A 26,034-nucleotide genomic window follows, 5' to 3' on the forward strand; every position below is an offset into this window, starting at 1 on the left:
CGCCGCGCCGGTGTGTCATGCCGACCAGCTATTGGCGACGAGGCTGCCCTTGACGGTGCCCGGCGGCCCTGCCGTTACCGCAGGAGCCACCGCAGCTCGGGGTTGTGAACGCAGCGCGTACGCGTGGCACAGCGAGGTGCTGACGTATGCTCACGTACGACTCCCCGGGGAGTCTCGGAATCTGAAGCTGGCGCTCTGTCAGCGGCACGTATCTGAGGCGGAATGTCTTGTCTGGCGCCCAGCTCGATTTCCTCGCATGCTAGCGCCTCCCCGCGGTTTTGTTTTCTTATTCAGAAGATTTCTTGATAATGTTTAATCTCCCTTGACAGCAGTGGAAGCATGGCTGGCATTTATGGGTATTGCTAGTCATCGGGATGCTGATTTTCCTTGGACAACTTCCGTCATCCGTCTCGTGCATTCCAGAAAAGCCATAAACGCGTCAGATATCTGCCTGCACAAAACCCAAGCCATGCGACCCGAATAACTGTACCCACATTGTTCCCATTGGCGCTTGATTGTTTCAAAAACCCACGCGCAAAAACGGTGCAGGTTTTTCGCTCGGTGCCGCGGCAACCGAGCTCTGGCAGCACCCGGCTGTTTTCTGCGTGCCGTCCGTGTTGCATCTGCCGTGGCTGGCCCGCTTTCTCGGACGACCGTCACGGACCCGTCGCGGTCATTCGGCCAGCGGGAGCCGCTGCTGACCGTTCACGAGGCCACGCGGTCGCCGCTGCACATTCTGCACGGGCTTTCCAATCAGGTGCGCCCGGCGACCCCGCCCGGCGCCGGCTCCGCCCGGGCCGCCCGGGCCGACCGGGCCGACCGGCCCAGGCGGTGTGGGGGTGAGGTGCTGAGGGGGCGCGCGCCGCCGCCCGCCGGACGTGCCGGCCGTGGGGCGGGAAGGCTGTGTCGCGTGGCGGGGGAGTGTTGCGGCGAGGTCGGGACGTGACGGGATGTCTTCAACGGGCAGGATTGTCACACGGCTACCCGCGGAATGTCACCGGCCGCAGTAGCCCAAGGCGCATGTGGAGGCGCCTGTTTCGCTCGAGGAAAACGCTGCTGAAGCATTGATGGAGCATGGGTAAACAACGTGAAATGGTTGTTTGGTTTCGGGGTCATGACTCATGACGCTTTGCTCTGCTTTACATGAACGGTGATCACAAATCTGTTGGACGAAATAGGGCGTATTTTAAAGAACATGGGCAGCGACCACGAAGACGGCCAAGTGGTATAGCGGTGGGTGGCGCGGGGCTTATGGGACGAACCGGTCATGGTTACGGGACACGGAATACTGGCCTGATTGCAATTTTGCAATTCTTCGCCGTCGCCAAATCATTTCGTTCAAGGTGCACGAGCTGTGCGATCTTAAACAGATTGCAATGTGTCCTAATGGCCCCGTGACCTTGTGACCGTTATCACAGCGGGTTGTTGTCGAGGGTGTGAATTTCTAGGTTTTGCCAACACCTCGCGGCTCGACTGAGTGAGGTCCTGCGCTGTATTTAAGATTACCTTCTGAATGCGGTACGCCGGAGTGTCTTCCGTGGGTGTAATTCTGTCCAAAGCATCTGTTTTTGCATTACCAGCATGTACTGCATTTGGCCTGTTTTTTGTTGTTTGTATTTTTTTTTTTTTGCAAAACGTGACGTCTGCACCAACTAATAAAGCAGGCGTGGGTGGATACTGCAATCACTGTAGAAATCAGCGCGCCCAGCAGCGGCGTTGTAGTTCCTGTTTAGTGAGTCGGGGCTGCTCTAGCCGCCACAGTTGAGAAGCAAGTGGATCAAATTTTCTGGAAGAATCCTGTCGGGGCTTAGCTTGCGCCATTTCAGGTTGATTTATCAAGTAAGGTGGGCCATGTTATGAAAGCTTGTCCATTTTTTCAGCGTATTTTGCGAAACAACGCCGCTCTCATTTAGTGAACGTCATCTTTAGAACTGATTCCGTAGGATAGTCTTGGCACGCCAACAGGTCATAAATGATAAGCTCATAAGCGATGCAGGTTTCATTTTCGTGCGTAGCACAAGAAAACGTTTTATCGTAAAAGACTTGTTCACACAAATTTCTTGAACCTTTATAGAATATGCTGGCTACCATAGTCAGACGTAAGGCTTGTGCCCATCTAAAACTTTTAACGGAGATGAGTGTTCTAAAGTACGGACACTAGAAAAACTACACCGTGCGTGAGCATTGGTTCCCACGTAAATCGGCCAGTAGTAAGACAATGACCGTCACGTAAACATTTGTGTTTAGTTTAGTACTTATGTTATTATTGTTATGCTCTTATATTCCACATAGCGATTCGCTTCATATGTAAACGCAATTTGTAACGATTATTTCCGCCCACATCAATGAGGAAAAATCGCCATCGTGACGGACCGATGGGAGCGAATAGTTCCAGTAAGGCAGACGTGTACTCGTGAGGCCGTGTTTGAATTACGCTAGCGAACGAGGCGAGCGCGTTTCACTAGCTTTCCTTCACGTTCGCAGCTCGGACGCCTGTGGGATTCTCGATGCGGGGCGGTGTGAAAGTGCGGTCAACCAAACGTAAAAACCTCGGTACAAACTGCTGCCCGCTTGGTCCTTTATACGCCAGGGGGCCATAAATCCAGCGTCCTTCGGGGGGGCGTTACGCGTTTTTGTCGCCCCCTTGCTCGGGCGCCGCGCGCGGTCGCCGGAATGGCGTAAGTGGGATGCGGCGGGGTCAGTAACGATGTGACGCCGGTTTTTGTTCACTTGCCATTTGTACCCGCCAGGTGGGGGACGGCGCCGACAAGAGAAGGGCGGACGGCAAGGAGGGCAGCAAGAAGCTGCGCAGGAAGAAAAAGTCCGACACCGAGAAGGAAAACAGCCGCGTGGTAGGCACCAGCTCGGTTTATACCTATTTTCCGTGTGATAAAGTATCTAAGAAACACCCGCCACCAAAGCCGGTCAGCGTCCCCGTGTTGAGGGACGGTGGGAGGGAGGGAGGACGGGAGGGCACTGCTTCCTTTCCAGACAGCCTTTTCAGACGCGTGGAGCGGCGCGGTTCGTCGCGCCGGCAGCGGAGGCGGCGGCGCGCGCCGATTGGTCGGCCGCCGACGCCGGCGTCGGCCGACGGAGCGGAAAATCGGTAATGTCCCGCGGCGCGGCGGCCGGGTGTGGTCGGCCGCCGCCGCCGCCGCGCGGACGCCCCGCCGGCCTGTTCTCGCTTCGGAGCGGGTCAGGCCGGCCCGGCTCCAGACGAAATCGGCGATCACGAACACGGGCTTTCACGACTTTCACGAGAGCAGCGTCGGGATGCGAGAGAGCATACCAGGTCAGCTTACAGCTCTCTGACCACCGATACCACCATCTGAATCATGGGGGCTGGGGCAGCTGCTGTGTACCTCAAGCTATGCACAGTGTGATAAGCTAGATCACGACGTTGGGATGGGAAAGAATGATTTGTTGATTGTTTGTCTTGTTTGGAAAAGGTGCCACCGTGATATTCCCATTGGAAAAACACGGACAGAGCGTAGTGCCTTACATGCGTCGGTTACAGAGATATAGCTGTGCAAGTCCGTATGCAACATAGTTTCCTCTAATCATTCTCTTCAAAGAATGGTTTGATGACCCTCGTAGCGTTTTTCTCTAGCAGAATTGATTCCTGCTAATTCTTGCTGATGTATGATGTATGATGTATGAAGCAACACATAGAAGAAAAGGGTCGGCCATTTTCTTCTCTGTGTTGCTTCATCCTGCGTCTTGGCGACACCCCGTTTGTCCGGGGTAGGCTGCATGTGCCGGCCACGGGTGGGCCGAGAGGCCCCTGGCTCCGACCGGACGTCCAGCGCACTCAGTCTATGCGCGGGTTAAAGCTCGGTTACCCCCTCCCCCCCCCCCTCCTAGGCGCATGTAGCTCTGCCCCACTGTTACCCATTCTCCTTTATTCCATAGTCCTGAACGGATCATTTCTGGTCAGGGGACTCAAATCCCAGCGACCAGCCCCGCTGATGCTGCCCTCTGGATTAAATCGCACCTATGTGGTCAGCGACATCTACTGCGCTGGATGTGAACGACAGTTGTTCAGCCCCGCGGGCCTGGATAGCAGCTACTGTTGTACCTTTTATCCGCTAGGTGGCAGAGACAGGCGTTTTTGCTTTTACGAAGTCTCCAAGTTACCAAGATGGGAAAACAGCAGCGGAAAGTTGCGAAGGACATGCCCTCGATATGGCTGAGGAAAACTGCATCTCATCTAGATTCTTCTTTCCCACTCCCCATACCAACTTCGCTGCCAATATCCAACAGTTATCTAGCAGCCATCTCGCTCTTTGGAGCAACGGACATCGAGGCATCATGGCAGCCTAGCTCATATCTGGGACCATTTTGAGAGTGACATAGCCCCACAGTTACGCACGCTTTTATCGGCGACCGTTAGAATTGGAGACGCGTCAGCATGAGTTACGTAAGCATTGTCCCGTTCGCGCATTTTGCGTAACGCCGCTAAGTGGTCAGGGTTGCCAACTACATTCCATCCGTCCAGCCGCCCAGCCCTGCGCGCAGGAATGCTATGTGGGACGCACCGCAAGGTTTGTTTTTAACGGGTGTCGACCTTCATTCAGTGGGACCGCCTTCGTTCTTCCAGCACTTCCCGACCAATCCGTACCGTTTTGTTCACACAGGGTCCGTGTTGTGCCCAGATACTGGGACAGGTCTGGAACTGCGCTATCGCCCCACTGGCTAAACACTTTTCTTGGAACTCGCTAATATGCTGTGACTATTGGCATCTTTCTCTGCGTGTCGATTCTCGTGAATCCCGGAGCGAGGATACAGTCCCCTATTCGTTTGTGGTCCCTCCCCCTCCCCTCCTCACCCACATTTGAGAAGAAATTAGTTAAATTCTGGGGGAACTCGTTTCCGTGTATGTTGGACGCCCGCATGGGTATTTTCCGAGCTCATCTCCCCCCCCCCACACATTTATTTTGCGAAACCACACCTGTGTCCTCTAGACCCCGGCTCTCGCCATGGCACTTGGTGCCCGATTCTCGGGACGCTCGGTGCCCGATTCCCGGGATACTAGGTGCCCGATTCCCGGGATACTGGGTGCCCGGTTCCCGAGACACTCAGTGTCCGGTTCCCAGGACACTCAGTGTCTTGTTCCCGGGACACTCCGTGTCCGGTTCCAGGGAAGCTCGGTGCCCGGTTTCCGGGATGCTCGGCGCCCGGCTCCCGAGATATTCGGTGTCCGGTTCCCGTGCCTGCCCGCCGGCCTCTGAGCCCGCTGACCGCCCTCCACCGAACCAACTAGAGCGCAGTACAGCCCGTTTCCCACGGCCGTTTGTCATCTCCCGAGCAGGCGGCGACGCGCGGTGGGAGTGGCCGTGGACGCGTGTCGCGCGCCGGCCGGGCCGCAGCACGTGGCGCACGTGGTCGGTCGGCGGGTCTCCCCGCCACGGTGCGCGGCTGGTGGGAGGCGGCCGGCACTGGCGCCGCAATCTGGGTCACGTGATGTCGACGCCTCGGACAGGACAGCTGACATTTGGGACGCCGGCTCACGGGAAGTGCGCACAGGCGAAAATGAGCGATTCGAGTGAAATGTAACTGAACAAAAACATTCCGCGTTGTCCTGTTTCCTCACTGACTATGGGAAAGGTTTGGGTAAGTACGTTCGGTTATTTTCAAGCGCGTTGAATCGCACGCTGGAGCTTCGCAACGCGCCGTCACGCAGCCAGCTCTGACGCGCCCCATGCCCTTGCATTTCGATGGCCGTGCGCCACGAGTACATGTGGTCCCTGGAACTAGCCGGGCTGTGCCTGCTACTACATGTCTTGCGCGGCTGAACACGGCGGCCGGTCACCCGCACCGTGAAGCCAGAGTGGTCGCCGTCAGTGGTGCATGTAAGGCTTCGATCGTCGCAGCTGACGGCAGTCAAGGCCTTGGAAGTTATGCGGCTTCCTGAGGCGGGCGACGCGGCTGCGCCGGTCACAGTCGGTGGACCCTGTTTACTCCTTGCGGTCCCGATTGTTTTCCCCCACTTTCTTCCTCCCGTGCCCGTTTGCGTGCCGACTGTCTTCCCCCGGCCGTCCTATATCTGTCGGCGGGTAGTGGGATTAGCGCCTCTCGCCGCCGCCGCCGCCCCGCCGCTGACGACGCCCCCCTGCGCCGGCCGCCGGCCCGCTGCGCCCGAGATGGGCGTGCGATGCGGCGCCGTCGCCAGCGGCTGTTGATCTGTCCGTGCCAACTCTCTCTCTCTCTGCTCGGCCGACGGACTTTCGGCGGCCCGTCGCGCCGGCCTTTCCTGCCGGCTCCGAGCCGCTAATGGTCCGGAGAGAGCCGCTAGCCCGGCTGCAGTCCACGCCGCGACGGGCGCCGGCGTCGCCGGCACGCTGGCCGCCTGTCGATATATGCCCGTTTCACTCGGCGGCGTTGCGTCGGCGGTCGTTAGCGTCTGTTACCTCACCGAGCCGGCGGCGGCCAGCTGTCTGTCTGCCGGCTCGCTGCCTGGCCGGCCGGCCGATGCGCGGCTCTGCGGGTCGGGTCAGCGGCCTCCGAGGTCGCGCGCTCTCGTGAGCCGCTGCCGTCACCCGGCCGGCGGGTGGAAGCTGGCGGAATGTTTACCGGATGTGGCACCACTTGGATTATGAGCGCCGCAACCCGTTGTGACAGCTGTCGCGTTGAGGGAAAGCTTGTACAGGCGGGTGTAGGCGAGCTCGTGGTCGTGATGTGCCGCCTCCTTTCCGTATTCTACGTCCCTGACCTGAGCTCGTGGTTACACAGTTGTCCATGATAACAGCCGGGCTTCCCTGTGCTGGGATGCGATCAGATACCTTTTCTACATGATTAGCATCTGCAATGCCATGGTAACCATAGCCATGTTCAGAATTGCACTTATGAATGCGGCAAACAGCTGCTTTGTGTTCTATTACGGAGAGGACCATTCACATGTCGTTTGTACGTCATAAGCATCTGTAGTGTCACCATAAGCGTTGTCATGTTAAGCACCCCGCATAAGAACTATACAAATTTTAGTCAACGAATTTCAATGCAGAAATCGTGTCTGCTTTCACACATTCGTATTCCCACAAGCAAGACGCAAGATGTTGGTGAGGTAACACAGGTCATTGCTAGAATTCAGCAAGCTTGGCCCATTTGGCAAACGCTGCCAGGCATGGCGTCAGCAGAGCATAGCAATGACCGGGAGAACTCCCTGCTGACTGGCATAGTAATGACGGGGATAATTGACTGCTGCTGCCATAGCAGTGACCGGGAGGACTGCCTGCTGACTGCCATTGTAATGACCGCTAGAACTGCCTGCTGCTGCCATAGCAATGACTGCGAGAACTGCCTGCTGACTGTCATAGCAATGGCCGGGAGAACTCCATGCTGACTGTCATGGTGATGACCGGGAGAACTGCCTGCTGACTGTCATAGCAATGACCGGGAGAACTCCATGCTGACTGTCATAGCAATGACCGGGAGAACTCCCTGCTGACTGTCATGGTGATGACCGCGAGAACTGCCTGCTGCTGCCATAGCAATGAGCGAGAGAACTGCCTGCTAACTGTCATCGCGCACAGACGCTGATAGTGAAACGGCGCCGTTCCTAAAGCCGTCTCGTTGGCTTTGCTAATACCACGTTTCAAGGCTGTCCTTTTGCAACGAAAGGGCTCACACAAAGATTCGTGCTCTGTAATCTGTTGTTCGCGCAAACGATAATACATAGCCACCCTATTCCGCACCACTCCTGCAGCATACTGAGTTCGTCCAGCCACGCCCCCGTGAGTCGGCTGATTTTCCCGATCATCGCCTGATGTTCAGTACGGCCTGAGCTCCCTGACCGTTGCCTGATCTCCCCGAATAGCTTTAGATTTCCCCGAACATCTCCTGATCTCCCCGAACAGCGCCTGATTTTCCCGAACAGCACCTGATCTCCCCGGACATCGCCGGCTCTCCCCAAACACCGCCTGACCTTCTCGAGCAGCACCCGATCTCCCGGGGCATTGTCTTATCTGATAAACTGGAACCTCGCCTGATCTTCCCGGGCATCACCCTATCTTGGTGGCCCTCATACCAAGCGCGTCGCATCCGGGCCAGGAACCCCACCGCCGCGCGAGCGCCCGCCGCGACACCTCCGCCGACACTCGGCGGCGTCCCGCGCCGCGGTTTCACTGGGAGGCGGAGACCGGGGCCGGTCCGCATCTGGGCTAACGTCGCGCCGGCCGGTGCCGCCGGCGCCGGCGCGGCCATCCACACCGCCGGCGGACGGCGGCGGCGGCGCCGGCCACGGGCGGTCGGCTAATTAGAGCCGGCGGCGGCCGGCGGAGCGCCGCACCAGGTCGGTCGAGGCGTCACCCGCGCCGGAGCGCCGGCCGGACCGCCCGCCGCCCGCCGCCCGCCGCCCGCCGCCGGCTGGTGACCGGCCGCCTGCGCCGCTCCCCACCGCGGGCCCCGTGGCCGGCCGTGTCACACCTGCGTGACGCCTGCGTCGGGGCTCGGCGGCGCCCCGCCGGAGGCGCCGCCCGCGAGAGCGGCCGCTGTCGACCGCCGCGCTCGGCGGTGGACTCGCGCCGTGTGGGAGATGGCGCGGACACGGGAGTCGCGCCGACCGAGGCAGGCGATCCGGTGCGGCGCGGTCTGACGTGCCGCCGCCGTGACGGCCGCGGCTCGATGCGCAATTATCGCCGCGGTAATGACGTTTCCCAGCACCTCGCACTGCGCCTCGTTGGTTTAATTGCATTGTCGCTTCGGTCTAATCGCATTGTTTGCGACTTCCTGTTAATGTGTTGGCACTTCCTAGTGAATACCGCCAGATTTAGAGCTCTCGGCCCGGGCCCGGTGTAATTGGCGTCACTTCACACGTCCGTTGTGAAACCCGATGCCCATTTCGATGGTGGTCCGTCGAGGCCGGCCTCCGCTCGCGCCCTTGGAGCCCGTCTTCAAACGGCTCTTAATTCAAGGAAACATCGCTCCCGTCCGTCCACTGAGACGCCGCCGTCGCCGTGCGGCCAGGGCGGGACTGGGTCATGGGAATACTACAGTTTTTGTGCGCCTATCGCAGGATGCATCGTGGCGCTAGAAAGCTGTTGTCGCCAATAGGCCTGCGTGTCAAACTAGCATGCGAATTGCCAACAAAAAACGGGCGGAAAATAAGCAACGAGGAAGAAAGGAAGAGGAAGGGGAGAGGAACAGACAAGAGAAAGAGCGAGAGAGAGGAGAGGCGGGGAGGGGTGGAGGGGTGGAGAGGAGTGCGATGCACCGCGTTAAATGCGCATGTCGGAGCGCGCTTCGCCGGCGCCGCCGTTGGTGGCGTGCCTCTCGGCCGTCCAGGAGGCCGGGCCGCCCCGCTTCCCGCCGGTCGGAGCGCTGAGAGCCGGCCGCTCAGCCGGGGGCAGCCCAACCGTGCTGTCCGTCACATGGCGGCCCGCCGCTCAGTCCGCGTGCCCGGCGCGGGCCCGCCGGCGGCGCCCTGAGCCGACGGTGCGCGCCGCCGGCGCCGGTCCGCTCGCGCTGCCCGCCCGCCCGTCGGTGGCGGCCACTGGGGACTGTTGCAGGCGTGTTGGACGCGCTTCGTGGCCCGGCCGGCGCGCGCTGTCAGTGTCCGCATGACATGGTCAGTGTCAGTGTCAGCTGGCCGCCCGGCCGCGGTCACCGGCCTCGCCGAGCCGCCCTCCGTCGAGTGATAACGCGGCGTGATGACGGCGTCCGGCCGGCCGGGCGTGTGCCCCCACCGGGGAGGGGCTGCAGTGACCTGCGCCGCCGCCGGGTCACGCCGGCTCGGCGGCCGTCATGCTGACGTGACGCTCGGCGCCGGACGCGGCGGCGCCGGCGTGCGTCACGTGGAGCGACGCGGCGGCGCTGGGACGTGCGCGGCGCCGGCCGGCCGGCGGCCCGGCTCGACGAGTGGGTTAGGCGGGCACGGGAGCTGACGTGCCGGCGTTGGACGTGTGGCGCCATGAGTTAACACTGGCTGACCTCCGGTGGTGGACGTGTTTGCTGGTTAGGGCAAGCGCGACTCGTGGCGCGATGCCGCTCGCTCTGTGTTAGGGTGCTTGGGCGGGATGCCTCGCCCCATCAGCGGATCCTAAGTGTTGTCTGCACGCGGCGGCTGCATCTGCAGTAACGCCATCCCATAAACTGTACATTTGCATTCTCCCCATTTCTACACCGAAGTTATATCATCATCAGTCTTTGTTGAGCATTCTTGTGGTAGCTGGAGTTGTAATAAACGACCCGTCGACGCATGAGACGACGGCCCCGATGGGGACGGAAAACCTGAGCAGGCTGCCCGCCATCCCGCGTCCTGCATTCCTCGACATGACGCCGGCCAGCACCAAATATTCCGATTATTATGCCCGGCACGCGGCGGCGTGGAAGCGCTTCGCCGCGCCGCCGCCAGGGGCGCGCCGGTCGCGGCCGGCGGCCGGCGCGCGGCCTCCTCCACAGACGTGCTCGTCGCGGCGAGCCGTGCCGAGTGGCCGCGCGCAGCGCACACGCGGCGACCCGCGTGTGACCGGCGCGGAAGCGGTGTGACCCGACGACCCCGGCACGCGCGCGGCGACCCGCCGCCACAATGGCGTCGACCGGCGGCCTGCTGTCGCCGACACTGGTCAAGAACGCCATGCGCTCGTTCTCGGCGGACAGCCTGAACGTGGGCGGTTCGGCGGCCGCCGGTGCCGGCGGGTCAGCTGGGGCCGGCTGGCGCCCCGGCCCTGCTGACACGCGCTCCTACGTCCCGCTGGCGGCCACGCGCGTGCGGGAGGTCTCCCGACGCCGCCCACGGCCGGCAGCGGGTCACCAGGTCAGACAGCGCGGCGCGGCGCGGCGCCTGCCGGGCCCCGCCCCGTGCTCTGCTTGTTGTGGGGGTGTGGTCCTGCTGTGTGTCGTTCCGCTGTGCGGCCGACCGGCTGGGGGGGGGGGGGGGGCGTGCTCTTCGCTGGCACGCTGGTGTCTGACGGGTGTGGGGATGTGCGGTGGTGATGTGTGGCCCCTCCGGTGACCGGGTGGTGCTGCCAGCAGTCCTGTCCCCCGCCCTGGCTCTCAGGCGATTGACGGCATAGTGACACGCATGTGGACAGGCTCCCCCGCCGGCCAGCGCAGGCGTTACCTTCACAGTTCCGTTGCATGCGCGTGCGGGTTATTCCCACGCGCTCGTTGAGGACTGCAAACGTGCCGCTCTGGGTACGGTCGTAAATCTCCGTGCTTTCGCCCCGGGGTGTGGTCCAGCTACAGCTCCGGAAGTGGCCGGGATGACTGTCCCAAATCTGCCCACTTGGACCGGACCGCTGCCGTGTGGACTCCCCGCGGCGTAAGATGACGTCCGGCGGCTCCGACGACGCTCAGGGCCGGAGCCGAGCACCCTCTCATGCTGAAGAATGGGGTGGGATGTGTGTCAGAGATAAACAGTCAGATGGGACATTCACATTCCGCGACAGATGTGCCGGGCCATCTCGCTGGCGTGTTTGGTCGTGAGGTCTGTGCGGACTGACCATCAGTGGGCTGACTGAGCCAGCTGCGCTGCGATGAATGCCTCTTGGGCAGCGTGCGGCAGCGCGCGGCACTGCCGGCTGGTGACGTCAACAGAAAGCGAAACAATTAGTGTTATCTTCCCCTGGATCCCCCACTTCCCTTCATGGGTCTGTTTACCACCCACTCCCTTATCTCCATGCATCGAAGAAGGCCGCTGCCCGTTCGTGATCGGCACCGGGGGCGGTCGGGCGCCGTCTCCTCCCTGTTTTCGCCGCGGACCGGCAGCTGCTGACCGCGCGCGCCACTCCCCGGTACCTGTTGTCGCACCGGGAAGAGGCGCACTTGCCGCGGTGCGCCGGCGGCCGGCGCTCCTCCGCCGATCTGGGACAGCTGTGTCGCCGCGCGGCGTCGCGGGCGCCGCGAGTCGCGCGGATCTGCCCGGAACAAACCTATCGCGGCCGGAGATCGCGCCGCGTGCGCCGGCGCCCCGGGCTGGCCCAGTTAGCGGCGGCGGCGCGGCGGGCGCCCCTGGCCCGGGTGCGGTCCGCGGCCCTCCCGGCGGCCGCCCCATGATCCGGGCGATCGCCAGGGCCTGTCGACGATGAGCCGGCTGACGTCCTCTGGCTCAATGTGAGCGGAACGACGACGCCGATAGGGAAAGAGAGAAGCGGAGATGAAAAGCTCCGTGCTCCCGGCCTGTGGTCGCCGTGGGTCTTTTGACCGACCGGCGCGCTGATCGACAGTTTCGATAGAGCCGAGAGAAACTGGAACCACTCACCCATCCATTGCCGGTGGTGCATTACCAGAAGCGACGCTCCACCTCAGGCTTTGGAATGGTTGGGCCCGACTTGCTGTTAACTTGTTGACAACCTTTATGTGGTCGGCAGGGCATGCCTCAAGGTTCATAAGGCCCGGAATTCACTAGATTCCCATAATCAACCCACCACCCCCGGCGCCGGCCGTGACTGGCGCCGCCGGTCGCCGCAGAACCGGGTCAGACGGCCCGCGGAGCGCGGTCAGACGACGCCCGTCAGCCGACCGCCGCCGACCCGAGCCGAGCCGACCGAGCCGAGCCGAGCCGAGCCGAGCCGAGCCGGGCCGGGCCGGGCTGGGCTGGGCCGGGCTGGGCTGGGCTGGGCTGGGCTGGGCTGGGCTGGGCTGGGCTGGGCCGGCCGGGCTGGGCTGGGCTGGGCCGGGCTGGGCCGGGCTGGGCTGGGCTGGGCCGGGCTGGGCCGGGCCGGGCTGGGCTGGGCTGGGCCGGGCTGGGCCGGGCTGGGCCGGGCTGGGCCGGGCTGGGCTGGGCTGGGCCGGGCTGGGCCGGGCTGGGCTGGGCTGGCCGGGCTGGCTGGGCTGGGCCGGGCTGGGCTGGCTGGCCGGGCTGGGCCGGCTGGGCTGGGCTGGGCCGGGCTGGGCTGGGCTGGGCCGGGCTGGGCTGGGCTGGGCCGGGCTGGGCCGGCCGGGCTGGGCTGGGCTGGGCCGGGCTGGGCCGGGCTGGGCCGGGCTGGGCCGGGCTGGGCCGGGCTGGCTGGGCCGGCCGGGCTGGGCTGGGCTGGGCCGGGCTGGGCCGGGCTGGGCCGGGCTGGGCCGGGCTGGGCTGGGCCGGGCGGGCTGGGCTGGGCCTGGCGGCTGGGCCGGGCTGGGCTGGGCTGGCTGGGCTGGGCTGGGCCGGGCTGGGCCGGGCTGGGCTGGGCCGGGCCGGGCTGGGCGGGCTGGGCCGGGCTGGGCCGGGCTGGGCCGGGCTGGGCTGGCTGGGCCGGGCTGGGCCGGGCTGGGCCGGGCTGGCTGGGCCGGGCCGTGGCTGGGCTGGGCTGGGCCGGGCTGGGCCGGGCTGGGGCTGGGCCGGGCTGGGCCGGCTGGGCCGGCTGGGCTGGGCTGGGCTGGGGCTGGGCTGGGCCGGGCTGGGCCGGGCTGCCAGGCGTCCCGCGCCGGCAGAACAGCTTCGCCGACCGGTCCATCTGCGCGATGCGCCAGCTCCTAAACACGGACTCGAGATCTGTCAGCGACGGTGATTGTATGCTTGATACCCCGCCCAGATAACATCGCAGGAGCCGGTTTGGGCGGTTACCTGGACGTACTCTGGGTCTTGACTGGCGTACGGTCATCGCGTTAAGCTGTCCCGGACCTGGCTCGCGTGTCAAGTCAAGCACGCGTGCCTTGCGACAAAATCAGTGTGCTAGCGCAGGACGACACGTCGTGATCTTCATTATGATTGAACACGGTCCGTCTAACGGATTTGCGACGGGAGCTGACGTCCAGCCGGGTCGGTATTCGAGACCTCTTCGCCCCGCGCCCACGTGCCCACCCGACGAACCAGGTCAAACAACACGGCCAGTGACAGGCGAGCCTGACCCGAGAGGCGCCTGCTTCGGCGCCCAGAGACTCGGTCTGTAATTGCTCGTGTGCGGCGCGGAGCGGCGGCCGCGCGGGGTCGGCGCGCTGCTGACCCGGCGCCGCTCTCCTCTGAGCGACCGCCGACCGTATACGGCACCGCAGTGATGGATGGCGAAGCCGATGCATTGTCGGCGCGCCGCTGCGGCGTGCGATCAACATTCCGCCGGTGTTGGGAACCGCGGCTGGCTGCGCCGGGCCCGGTCCCGGGCCGCGGGGCGGGCCGCCGCGGAGGCAGCGGAGCGCCACGCCGGCCGCGGACGGCGTGGCGCGCGGCGCGCTGCCGGCCCGGCGCCGCTTGTGTCCCCGCCCAAGGCGGCACGCGAATGGGAGCTGGGTTCGCAGTTCCTGACTTCCAAGGTCGGAGCACCTCCCGTTAAGGATGTTGCGGCCTTCGAACGCCTATTCGGGTGCTGTGATGTTTTATGGGACGTCGAGTCCTGCCGTCGCTTAAACGAAGTAATTTCGTTTTTGGCGATTCTGTCCGGATTTGGCTGCGGGTGTCGGTCAGGTGGCAGATGTACCGTCGGAAAGTATTTGGGCTCAGGTGCTGAGGCCGAGTCACGATCGTGTGGAACAAGCCGGTTTTATTGAAGGAAACTGTGTCAGTGTCAGTTATCGACGGTAAACTTTGGGGCTTTATCAGATACCAGATGGTGTTTTTATCGGTGATATCGCATGCAAAGTGCAGCAAAAAAGTGGCGGTCAGTCTGGTTTTGATTGCGTTCCTAACAAAGCATTGCATTTTTAGATGTGGCAACGTCTCTGTGAAACCGCGTTTGGCGCGCTTGAATATTGGGCTTTACAGGAGCCTCGTGAAAAATCTTTGCAATGTTCGCAGGAAGCAACATTCGGAAAATGGATGTGGTGCCGGCGCAATCAGTGTTATTTTGCCATTGGGCGAAGGCCAATCCATCAGAATATGTCTTGGTTGCGTCACCAACATTGTCATTAGTCGGCAAACCATGCGCTCTAAATTTCGACTCTAGAGCTGTTTGATCACTGGCCTCAGTGATAGTCCGATCTCGGCTCAACGGTATGATCTGAGCCGCCGTCCTCCGACGCTCATCTTATCAGACGGCGCCTAGCCTGGCCGAGCCGAAAGTGCGCCCTCACATCCGGTCCTGCTCGCACCGCTTTCAACAAGCCGCCTGTGCTTGATAGCGCGTCAGGTCAGCGCGGCGCGGTCGACCGCCTCGATACCCGCCCCCGCTGCAGTCTGCCAGCGCCGGCTCCGATACCCGCCCCCGCTGCAGTCTGCTAGCACCAGCTCCGACACCCGCCCCCACTGCAGTCTGTCGTCGCGTCGCGGGCGCACGCTGGCCGCGTCGGCCGCGCCTCGACCGGAAGTTGCACGCCGGCCGAGTGGCGCGCGTCCGCTGCCGGCGTGCGCCGGCGGCGGACGGCCGGTACGGTGCGGTGCGGCCGCCGCCGGCTCGACGTCTGATTAACGCCCGGTGAGGGCGTCAGCTGGCCGGCCGGCGCTGGGTGTCGGCCGTCACACGTATCGCGGCTGGGTAATGACGCCCGGATGGGTGGCGGAGCAGGTGGGGCTGAGTGATGGCCGACGCTGCGGCATCGATCAGCGTAGAGTAACCTGGCTCCTTCGAGGCGGCAGGCCGACGCCACTCCGAGTGGCCGCGACGGGGCGCGATCCCGGGACCTCGCACTCCGACGAACAGCGGTTTGGGCGGTCGGCATGGCCGCTGCGCCGTTCACCATTGCCAAACGCCATTCGCAGGCTGCAACCTATGACGTCACCGGGAAGTGCGTCGTAACAGTTCTTACGCCAGTGCGGCCGCCCGTGTGTGGCGTTATGTGTAGTCCTCTCAGAGCCCATTTGTTCATTGACCCATCATTTGTTCATTGACCCAAGGCCCGCCCACTTAGATAGCGTCATAGACACATGCCAATGAGGGACGCCTTTATTCCGAATATGGGCTCGAGTAGAATCATCTGATCCAACCCCATGGAGACATGTAGCGCGCTGGAATGTTATTTGAAAAACAGTTGTTGGCAAGTGATCTGCAGCTAAATACATCATCGACCACGCTTTTCACATAAGATCGGGACCTGCCCGTTTGTCAGACATACACGGCCGTGAACGGCGCATCCATTTCGAATCAAACGCACATCGCCTCTGGGCCGAGTGGGGCATGAGCTTGGGGTATGGAATAGGCTTTCAATGGCTTATGAAGAACGGGGATCAGGTGGCTACTTTGTCGGGGAAGAACTGGACTCTGAATTCACTCACCCGAGCTCGAGTCTCAGGCCACGGCTGTGGGATCGAGTGAGAGAGTGGCTGTTTGCGCTGGTGCGGCCGGCCCATCTCCGCTGATTGGGCCAGCGGGGCCGGCGGACAGCCAATACGGTCGGCGACGGGCCGCTGTGTCGACAGTGGGTCACAGTCGGCCTGCAGGTCAGAGGCGCTGGACGCTGAATGGACGCGGCGCCGGTCACGCGGCGTAACGGCGATACGCCGCGTGACTCGGCGGCGTGACGCGCGCCGCCGTGTCACGCGGTCACGAGGCGGCTGAGTGTGGGGCGGTTTGACCCGGCCACCCGGCTGCTAATGACAAGCTGTGCGACCCTGATCGATGCACATAGTTATCGACTATCATGTACGAAACTTGACGAAAGGCGCGTCGTCTCATCCCTCCTTCTTCCCACTGTCTTGAGAGAGTGTCTATGCCGGCGGCGGAATCGGGCTGTGCATGAACCGCCTCCAGCTGGTGTTCGGTCGGGACCAGCCGCCGGCTCGGTGTCATTACACCCACTCAGCCCGGCGGGCGGGCGGGCGCGCCGTGTGCCGTCCGCACCGCCGCCGGCTGGGGCGGCACCGGCCGGTGCAGGCGGACCGCGATGCCCCGGCCCCGCGGATCGGCGCCGCCGCGTGCCGCGTGCCCTGAGTCGGCGGCCGGCTGTGCGTGGGGACCCGGCCCTCTCCGGTGGAGAGGCGCGCTCACGCCGCGTCGCGGGGGGCGGCAGGTGCGCCGCGTTCGCCGCTGACTTCGCCCCCGACACCTCTGATCGCCCGGTTAAGCCACCTGCCGCGCAGCTTTCAGGTTATCTTATCGACGGCGCGCCCCCGTAGGACGCGCGCCGGGCCAGTGGTGACTTGGCGGCGCCGGCGGTCTGCGCTGATCGCGGACTGCCAGCGGATCTCCCCCCACGACCGCGCTCTGTAAGTGGCCGCCGCTTTCGCCCGTGGCTGTCGCTGACCGTGGCCCGCGTGACTCCGCTGTGGCCTGCGTGACCCCGCTGTGGCCTGCGGCGCTGCGCCGCCCGCCCGCTGGCCCGCTCCGAGCGGCGGCAGGGGCGCACGCACGTTGTCAGCATGTCGGCCGGGCACACTGCTCGCGCACCTCGAGCCGCTAGATCCGCCGCTGGCCCGCTCGGGCAGACGGCCCTTGCCTCTGCCTGTGCGTGTGTGGGGTTCTGTGAGTGTGGGCAGGTGTGTGTCCGTTCCTCGGGGCTCTAGCCGGGCGGCCGTGGTACGGGTCGGCCCGCACCGGGAGCGCAGAGTAACAGGCCTGAATGGGGGCAGGCAGCCTGTGACCAGGCGGCTGGCGTGCTGACCATGCTCGGTCCGCATGCACGGCGGTCGGTGCAGCCGCGCCGCGCGGCCGCCGGCCTGCACCCCGGGGCCATTAGGCTCGACGCTATCGCTGCTCCCCAGTGCCGCGTGCGCCAGCTGACTGCGATAGACGGAGCTAGTTTGGATGTTGTGTGCATGGGCTGTTCTGTTTGAGGTGCTGAAGCGTGTTAGGGTGGGTACCTTCGTGTTGAGGCTTTTTGATTTAGCAACGCTGTCCTGCGGCAGTGTGAAGGCTTTTATTATCTCCCATGCCACAAAAGCGTTACGAACAGCTTCGGCCGGTACCCAAGCTTGCTGCTTTCGGTTTGCTCTTCTGTAGCTGGCCAAGAAATCTCACGCGTGCATGTTCAAGTCATGTAATGCATCCTCCCAGTAAGACTTGAATTGACATGTCGGCACTTTGGTATCATGCTACCCAAGCTGCTCTCTCATAACATACTCGCGCGAGCCCGCACCGACCGCGCGGTGACCGGGCCGGCGTACCCCCGACCCCGCACCGACCGCGCGGTGACCGGGCCGGCGTACCCCGACCCTGCACCGACCGCGCGGTGACCGGGCCGGCGTACCCCGGCCCTGTACCGACTGTACGGTGACCGGGCCGGCGTGCCCCCGACCCCGCGCCGACCGTGCGGTGACCGGGCCGGCGTATTTCCGACCCCGCACCGACCGCGCGGTGACCGGGCCGGCGTACTCCCGACCGCAGGGCTCGGCTCGGCCGGCGCTCGACTCGGAGGGCGACTCGGACATCAGCTCGGAGGGCAGCAGCGGCGCCAGCTCGCTGACGCGCAGCCAGGACAGCGGCGCCGGCGCCGGCCGCGCCCGCCTCTCCGAGAGCTCCGAGGCCGACAACGACGACGAGCTGGCCAACGTCAACCTGCGACAGCTGGTCAGCAGCGCGGCCCGGCGCCGCCTCAGGCCCGGAGGCCGGTGACGCGGGCGGCCCTTGTCGCATGCAGTTGGGCGGGGCTGGTGGACGGACGGCGTGAGGTGGTCGGCTGTCGTCTCTGGTCTGCCTTTCTGGCTGCTCTGTGTGTTACACTCGCACGGCCAATGAATGTGTCTTAGCGCGCTGGCAAAACGACCTTCGCAATGTTGAGAAAGCACGTACTGTTCGTTTTTCTACATTTCCTTCGTATTGCGTCAAGTGCGGACTAATGAGCAGCGTGGACGCACGCATGTCCATCTAAGCCTGTCCGTTTTGTCGTTCGTATGGGCTTCCTCCCCGGTTCATCTTGGCTCCATTCTCCTTTGTCACGCCTTCTGGTCGTCTCCCTGCGCGTGGCGGTTGCGCACTCTCTCTCTCTCTGTCTCTCTCGGTGTGTGTTTTTCTCTCCGGCACGGCTGCACGCTCCGGTCAACTGTTCGCACGTAACCCGTCTGAGTCGCACGCGCACGATCTCTCCTCCCACACCTGACTTTCGGCGTCTTTCCGGCTGCAGACTCGTCGCCATTTCCCCGGCTAACATTCTCTCACGTGAACACTCCGGCCGCCAATGTCGGGCCGCACGGTTCCGGTTTGGAGTGCATAGAACTGCATCGAAGAGGCATGCAGTATCAGTCCGATATTTGACCCACGTGCCAGCAGCGCAATACAGTAAATTCGTTCATGTAAGTTCGTTAATTGTAACTTCGTTAATGTTTTGGTCTGAAATTTTGATTTCAGCTAGACTTGTTAGCCTCGTCTGCCGAAGCATGGTCGGGTCCGGTAGCGTTTCACACGCAGACGCCACACCAGGCGGCGACCTGCTGCGTTTCCGACCAGCTTCCGCGTATCGCGAGCGCCCGGCGCTGGCGCGCGGCGCGTTTTCAAAGAGCGACGGTAACCTTTCAGCGATCGAGTTACCTGACGAACTTCGACTCTGCGAAAGCGACCGCGCGGCCCGTGCGGCGCCCCGACACGGGCGTGTCAATCAAAAACCTGGTACGTGGTCCGGCCGGTGGACCTGTCACGGCGCCGCTGGGGGGGGGGGGGAGGGGGGCCGGGGCGTGCAGATACCGGGAGAGAACGCCGCCGAGCGAGACAGAGAGGGAGAGAAGCGTCCTGTGTCGCCGGCGGTGTCGTGCATCGTGTCTGTGAGGCGCTGCATTGTACCGCGTCGCCATCGGACGGACCATCGCACGTGTGTGTGGGTGTGGCTATGTCTGGGCATATGTGTGTGTGCATGCGTGCGTGTGTATGTGCGTACACGTGTGTGCATTCGTACGTCTGAACAGTGCTTCGCGCGGTGGAATGTACAGTGGTGCGCAGCTCGCCGGCGCGCACCCGCGCTGCCGAGGCGCTGACGCCGTCGCCGCCCGTCGCCAGAAAAACACGTACGCGGCGCCGCCGGCGGCCGCGGCCCGCGCCGGGCCCACCGGCGAGGCGCGGCCTCGAGACATGTCCAAGATCACGGTCAACATGGCCTCGCTGGTACGTCACGCGCTGCGCGCAGCCCCCAACAGTGGCACCTCCTGGTGTGAATGTGTGACGCACCTGCGCTGCTACCTTCGTGGGTTCACTTGAGCAGTTGTGTTGTTCGCGTCCTGTCTACCTACAGGTTATCCAGCATATGCCGTACCCAGCACATGGCTAATCTGCAACCTTGGCTGGCATGACTATGGTCATTGTGGACTCCATTTGACATGCACATTTCGCTTTGTTTGAAAAGAGGGTCTTCATCGGTGACGAAGTTTGCGTTCACTGAAAAGTAGACCACATCCTGTATGCATAGTTGTGAGCCTAGCCGTAATAATGTGTCTCCACATTTGGGAACACTTAGGAACATCTTTCAGCATTGCAATATGTCTGAATGCTTTGCAGCAAACCCTGATCGACTTTCTGCTAAGCGTGGGAGTATCCCGTTGCTCCCATGAAAAGTATTATGTTGCCGTTACGAGCCGTTTGTATTGTCTGCCGTAATCACTTCCCGTGAGCCATGCAGCAATGCTCGTGCCTCGCCCGGCCTCGTTACGTCCGCGCTCCGCAATACCGTACGGATTCGGTTCCGCGCTGTCACGGCCGCCGCGCGCGCCCACACTAGCAGTGCAACCGAGCGCCGGCGGGCGGGCCGCGCGCCAGCGGTGCCGCGCCGGCCCCAGCCGCGGGCGGCGCCGGTGGCACAGTGTGATCTCGCCAGGCGGCCGCCGCAGCCGGCGGCGCGGCGCCGGCCCTCGCCCTGGAGCCGGCGCAGCTGGCAGCGGCCGCTGACCGCGTGTCCCGGCGCCGGCAGAAGTCCGTGTACTCAAGCCCGGACGGCGGCCCGAAGCCGGCCGGCCAGAAGGCAGGCGGCGGCGGCCGACCTGCCTGCCGGCCTCAGCCTGCCCTCCATCCGGGCGGCGTACGTGCAGCAGGCGCAAGGTCCACGGGCAGGCGGGCGGCGCCGCCGACCGGCCGGCGCCCCGCACCATCCGCACCGGCGTCAGCATCGACAAACTGGTCAGTGGCGCGCTGCCCGCCGAGGCGCGCGGCAGGCAGTGCCGGCCGGTCGGGCAGCACCACCCTTTGGGAAGGTGTTGGTCCCTGGTGCTCCCTGCAGAACGTCAGACGCTGGTCGTCTCGTCTGCCCTGGCTTTAGCCGCAGGGGGTGCTGATCAGCCCGTGTCTCCGCTTGATCTCCGGGCCGAAGGTGCTCCACATGGGATGCGCCGGTGATCGGTCGATGGGCGTCGCTCGAGCGGAAGTGGTGCAGCTCGGTCATTGGAACGCAACCTCGTGTGATGAGACCGCTTTGGCCTGCTCGGGTCCTGTGTATGGCCAGACTGCTGAGCGGGCTGCGGGCTGCAGCGGTAGCTAGATCACTAGCGGGCGGTACTGTTGACAGCCTCGGTGGCTCAGAGTTACATGGCACGGCCACCGCTCATTGGGCGAGGGACGTGCAGCGCTGGCTGTTGACGCTGCTCGCTTGTGTGATGCATCCAGGCACGTGGCCAGGATACACGTGTGCGATTGTGAAGTGTATAACCTCGTGCTCGGTAGCATGTGTTTGCATGCCCACTAGCATGCCAGCTAAATGGTGTTGTGCGAATGCCAACGGTGTGAGGTTCCGGTGCTAAATAACCCCAGGAAGTCCAATAATATGGGAAGAACAACATGATGCGCTGCGCCCCTGCTGGCCGCCTGGCTCGCATATGGGGCGGCGGCCTGGCGGCCGTCGCTGTGCGGCGGAAGACCGCCCCGGGGGCCGGTGGTGTTTGAGGTACTAACACACTGGGCTCGCTGTCCCTAGCGCACCAGCTGGAATGACCTGACCCAGGCCGGGGAGAGACCAGGCGGTGACCCCTTCAGCCAGTCAGACTCTCTGAAGAGTGCGTGCATGGGGGTCTCAGTTAAAGCCCTAGTAAGTCAATACGACTGCAGCCAACGTCGGGACTTTTTCGAGCAACTCGCTCACTTTTCGTGATGTCTTAAGTTGGTTTCCCATTCTTCATTATCGATATAAGGGACCTTAAAACAGTATCATCGTTTGTGTGTCAGGAAAATTTTACGTCATGTCCACCCTAACCCTGAACGGAATGTACAGATCACAAAGTAAGTCAAGCCGCCTACACTAACCCGTCTAACAGGGGCTTAACTAGCACTGCTAACGGACGGCCAGGGCGCCGAGACCGGGCGGCCGGACATCGACTGACCTGGGTGACCTCCCGCAGCGGGCCAGCTACGGTGACCTCAGTCGACTGTCGGACGCGCCGGCCCCCGAGCCGACACTGCGGCCGGCCGCCCCCCGCCCCGCCCCGCGCTGTAACAGTATCCGGGACCTGGTAAGGACCGCCCCCGACTGGCAGACCTCAGCGGGCGCGAGCCCGGACCCGGGCGCGCTCCGTACCCGAACGGGACTGCGGGCGGATAAATACTGGGCAGGTCCGACCGTTTTCTGACATCAGACGTGTATGTTTGTGTATATGCATGCGCGACTGGAGTGAGGTGGGCGCTTTACGGAACTCGTTGCGTCGTGGTCTCCTGACATTGTACAGATTGCTTAAAACGGGGAGCAGTGACTCAAGCTTCGGCAGTTTAGTGGAAAGACGGTGATAGTAGTCTTTAACATGAGCTGTCACCAGCCGCTGGCCTAACTCGCTTGACTAACGCGCGCCGCCTAACGCTGCTGCCCAGAGCTCCAGCGCGGTGGACCTGCCGGGCCTGCAGGCCTCGCCCGTGCCGCGCTCCTGGCTTCAGGCGCCGGCCGAGGCGCGGCGCCACCGGCGCGCTGCCGCCCAGGTAGGGGACAGCACTGGGCGGACACCGAATCGTTGACTGAGTTCAACTCGCTGAGCAAAAGCAGATCAGCTGGCCTTTAAAAAGACGGGCTTTGTTTTGCATGTTAGCTTAACTAACCGCCCCTCCCAAGACTGAGTGTGACTTTGTCAACAGGCCGGCAGCCTACTAACATGTGCTATATCTGTACGGCCGGCGCGCGGCTCGGCCTGACGCCGCCGCCGCTGCGCAGCCCGCCGCGCCGCTAACCCACTAACGACGCCGGCAGGACGAGACGCCTCTGACGCCCCCCGACGTCCCTGACAAAGAGCCGGTACAAATCAGAGGGCGACCTGACGCTGGCGGCGCCGGCGCCGGCGTCGGCCCGCCAGGCGCCGGCGACGCCCGAGCGCGGCCTGCGCGACTCGGACGTGTTCTCCCGCGTCTCCGTCAAGACCCTGGTACGCGGCGGCGCTCCCTGTGCGCGCGGGCCGGCGGAGGGCGTGGCCGGTGGGCAGCTGTGTAGTTGGGGGGTCGTGGCTGCCTGTTGTCGCGGTGGCGGGCTGACGACCAGACGACGGCTGGGTGTAGGAGTTGTGCGGTGTGGTGTGATGCGGCTCGCCGCCTCCGTCCGAGGTCGTGGCCGCTAGGTGTCACTTCGACGTTAGATCGCTGCTCCCGGATGAGATGTGCCCGGTCCCGGCTTTGGCGCCGGCCGGACCAGCGGCCGTCTGGGGACGGGGGCTGACGCTTGTCCCCGGTGTCGGCGCCGGCTGGGCGAGCCGCCCTGTACAGGGTGTGGGGCGGTTTAGAGCGGTGTCTGGGGGACGGGGGCGGACGCTTGTCCCCGGTGTCGGCGCCGGCTGGGCGGGACGCTCTGTACAGGGTGTGGGGCGTGTTACAGCGGGCCAGCTTCTGCGACCTGAGCCAACTGCGCGAGCCAGCCGTACCCAGCCCCGGCCGGGAGCTGACCAAGGCGGCCGGCCTGAGCGCCGCCCTGGTAAGACGGCAGCGGCCGACGCGCCGCCCCGCTCTGGTGACGTCTGCACTCTGTAGTCGAGAGGCCTCTCCCGCACACGGTCTGACGCGCCCTCTGTCACGTCTGACGCGCCGCTCCTCTGTTGCAGCGCCTCTGCGCCGACTCTGACTCGCTCTGACTCGCGGAGTCGGGCTGACTCTCACGCCTTCGGTGGAGGTCTCTCCTTTGTCAATGCGTGTCGCCCTGAGCTCTCTTCTGCGCGGAGTGATGCCTTTCTTTGGCTGTTGCATGAACCATGTACATATGTGACGGACCGACTGAAGTGTTATGACACACACGCTGGATGCTATGGTGGTGGGATTGTGGTGGAAGTGGTTTGTAATAAACTGCACGTTATTACGCACGCTTGAACCCTGGTTTGATCCCCTTGGGAAGCTTTGGTGGCGGGTGTTTTTTACGTTTGTTGTAAGATACCTACACGATTTCCGACTGCTGGTTTTCGCTTTATCCCACGCCTGTGCCACCCCGGCTGGCGGGCCTCGCGCGAGCCGGACGTCTGCCTGTCGGCGAGGCTGATTTGAACCCGTTGCTTTTCAGCGCTCTAGCTTTGGGAAGGATGACGCACTCTCGCCGGACCACACGCGGATCCACGTCCGTTCCTTTGACAGCTCCAAAGCCATGCGCAAGTTCAGCAAGGTACCGGACGGCGGGCAGTGGCGCCCTATGGAGCCGGTTGCTGGCTGCAGTGGCTGATTGTTTGTGACATCCATTCTTGCGTGTGTCACTAAGCAAGGACAGTTGTCTGCATCATTGCATTCATTCATGTGGATTCGCCGAGTCAGGCAGTCCCCGTGGCCGGGTTGTTTCCTGTTTGGTCCCTGCACGCGGCGTTATGACGGACGCGCGGTAGTGCCCGGTGCTGACCGTCACCAGACCCCGCCACCTCCCCACGCGCAGTGTTTCACGCTATCTGGCTGCCATCGTCACGCACGTCTCCCAGCAGCACTGGGCTCGGCACACCAGCTCTGGCCAGCTCTCTCACTCAGCACAGTCACCTCACGCCGCTGCTCTCGGCAGTTCTCTCACTCAGCACAGTCACCTCGCGCCGCCGTCTTCTAGCGTCCCCTCTCCCCCCCCCCCCCCCCCCGGCGTGAGCGATGCTGCGGCGGGCGGCCGTCTAACAGCGGGGTGGTGGTGTGTGGCAGGACGCCGCGGAGGCGGCCGGCTCCGAGTGTCGCTCCTGCGGCCGCCAGGTCTACCAGATGGAGAGCGTGCACGCCGAGAAGGCCGTCTGGCACAAGAACTGCTTCCGCTGCAGCGAGTGCAGCAAGCAGATCACGTGAGTGGCCGGGGGACGGGCCCTCCGCGAGAACGGACGCTCAGACACGCCTGGGAGTGGCCGGGGTACGGGCCCTCCGCGAGAACGGACGCTCAAACACGCCCGGGAGTGGCCGGGGGACGGGCCCTCCGCGAGAACGGACGCTCAGACACGCCCGGGAGTGGCCGGGGATGGGCCCTCCGCGAGAACGGACGCTCAAACACGCCCGGGAGTGGCCTGGGGACGGGCCCTCCGCGAGAACGGACGCTCAGACACGCCCGGCGACATCACGAAGCGGTGCGCCATGTGAGGGCATCCATGATTCGGACTGGTAAACCGCGGACCTATCGACAAAAGACGTCTCTGCCAGGCCGGAGGCCGTCGTGAGTTGCACCGCGGCCCAAGCGTTACGGTCTCACAGGGCTGACCCGATGCCCTGGTTTTCGGGCCCAGCCGCTCGGTCTGCGCAGGAGGTGGCGCTGCTGACTCATCTGCCTTTGTTGGGTTGTGCTGCCGTGTTTCGGTGGAAACGGACCATTGTTCCGGGGGTATCAGCCCTCGATGAAATGTCTTGCTGCCCACCGCTGCCAGCATACACCGTCTCGCTAGTACTGCAGTGCTTCTGCGCTGGCGTACATTGCCGTCCCTGGAATGACTGGGCTCATGTTTGGTGTACCATTGATCTGAAAGGCACGGCACTCGATCTATGAGTGGACCACGTTACGCATAACTCGTCTCCGTTCGCTCGAGCGGAACCCAATTTGGTTTGAATCTGCGCGGGACGTCCGTCACCGCGTCCCCGTGCTCCCCGGCGGTGCCCCAGCGCCGTGTCATAAACGGTCGCGCCGCCTTCCAGCGTGGACACGTACGCCAGCCACGAGGGCCGCCTGTACTGCGTCGTCCACCACCGGCAGCTGATGAAGCCCCGGGCGCCGGCCACGCCCCCGCACGCCACTGACCCAGGTCAGTCCGCCACGCGACGTGACCTCGCGCCGCGCGCCGGGTGTGGTCAGGGGGGGCCTGTGGTTTGACGTGGCGAGTGAAGCCACCCAGAACGCGGTGTCGAAATCTGGCATTGGTGTGTTGAAACGGCGGGGTACGTGTCCACCAGCTGGCCTTCGGCACGGTTGCAGTTGACACCCGGCTGTCTATGCCGCCGG

General features: G+C 63.6%; 1 protein-coding gene across 1 annotated transcript in view; it reads left to right on the top strand.

Moving 5' to 3' along the window:
- LOC119101955 (uncharacterized) overlaps positions 1-26,034 on the top strand; it is a 64,500-nt gene that overhangs the window by 3,377 nt on the left and 35,089 nt on the right. The window contains exons 4-7 of the mRNA XM_037225350.1: positions 2,751-2,852; positions 24,154-24,252; positions 24,762-24,895; positions 25,731-25,837. Coding sequence (XP_037081245.1) covers positions 2,751-2,852; positions 24,154-24,252; positions 24,762-24,895; positions 25,731-25,837 — 442 coding nt within the window. The remainder of the gene's footprint in view (positions 1-2,750; positions 2,853-24,153; positions 24,253-24,761; positions 24,896-25,730; positions 25,838-26,034) is intronic.

Source organism: Pollicipes pollicipes, unplaced genomic scaffold, assembly GCF_011947565.3.
Source record: "Pollicipes pollicipes isolate AB1234 unplaced genomic scaffold, Ppol_2.1 Scaffold_5110;HRSCAF=6035_pilon_pilon_pilon, whole genome shotgun sequence".
Taxonomy (NCBI): domain Eukaryota; kingdom Metazoa; phylum Arthropoda; class Thecostraca; order Pollicipedomorpha; family Pollicipedidae; genus Pollicipes; species Pollicipes pollicipes.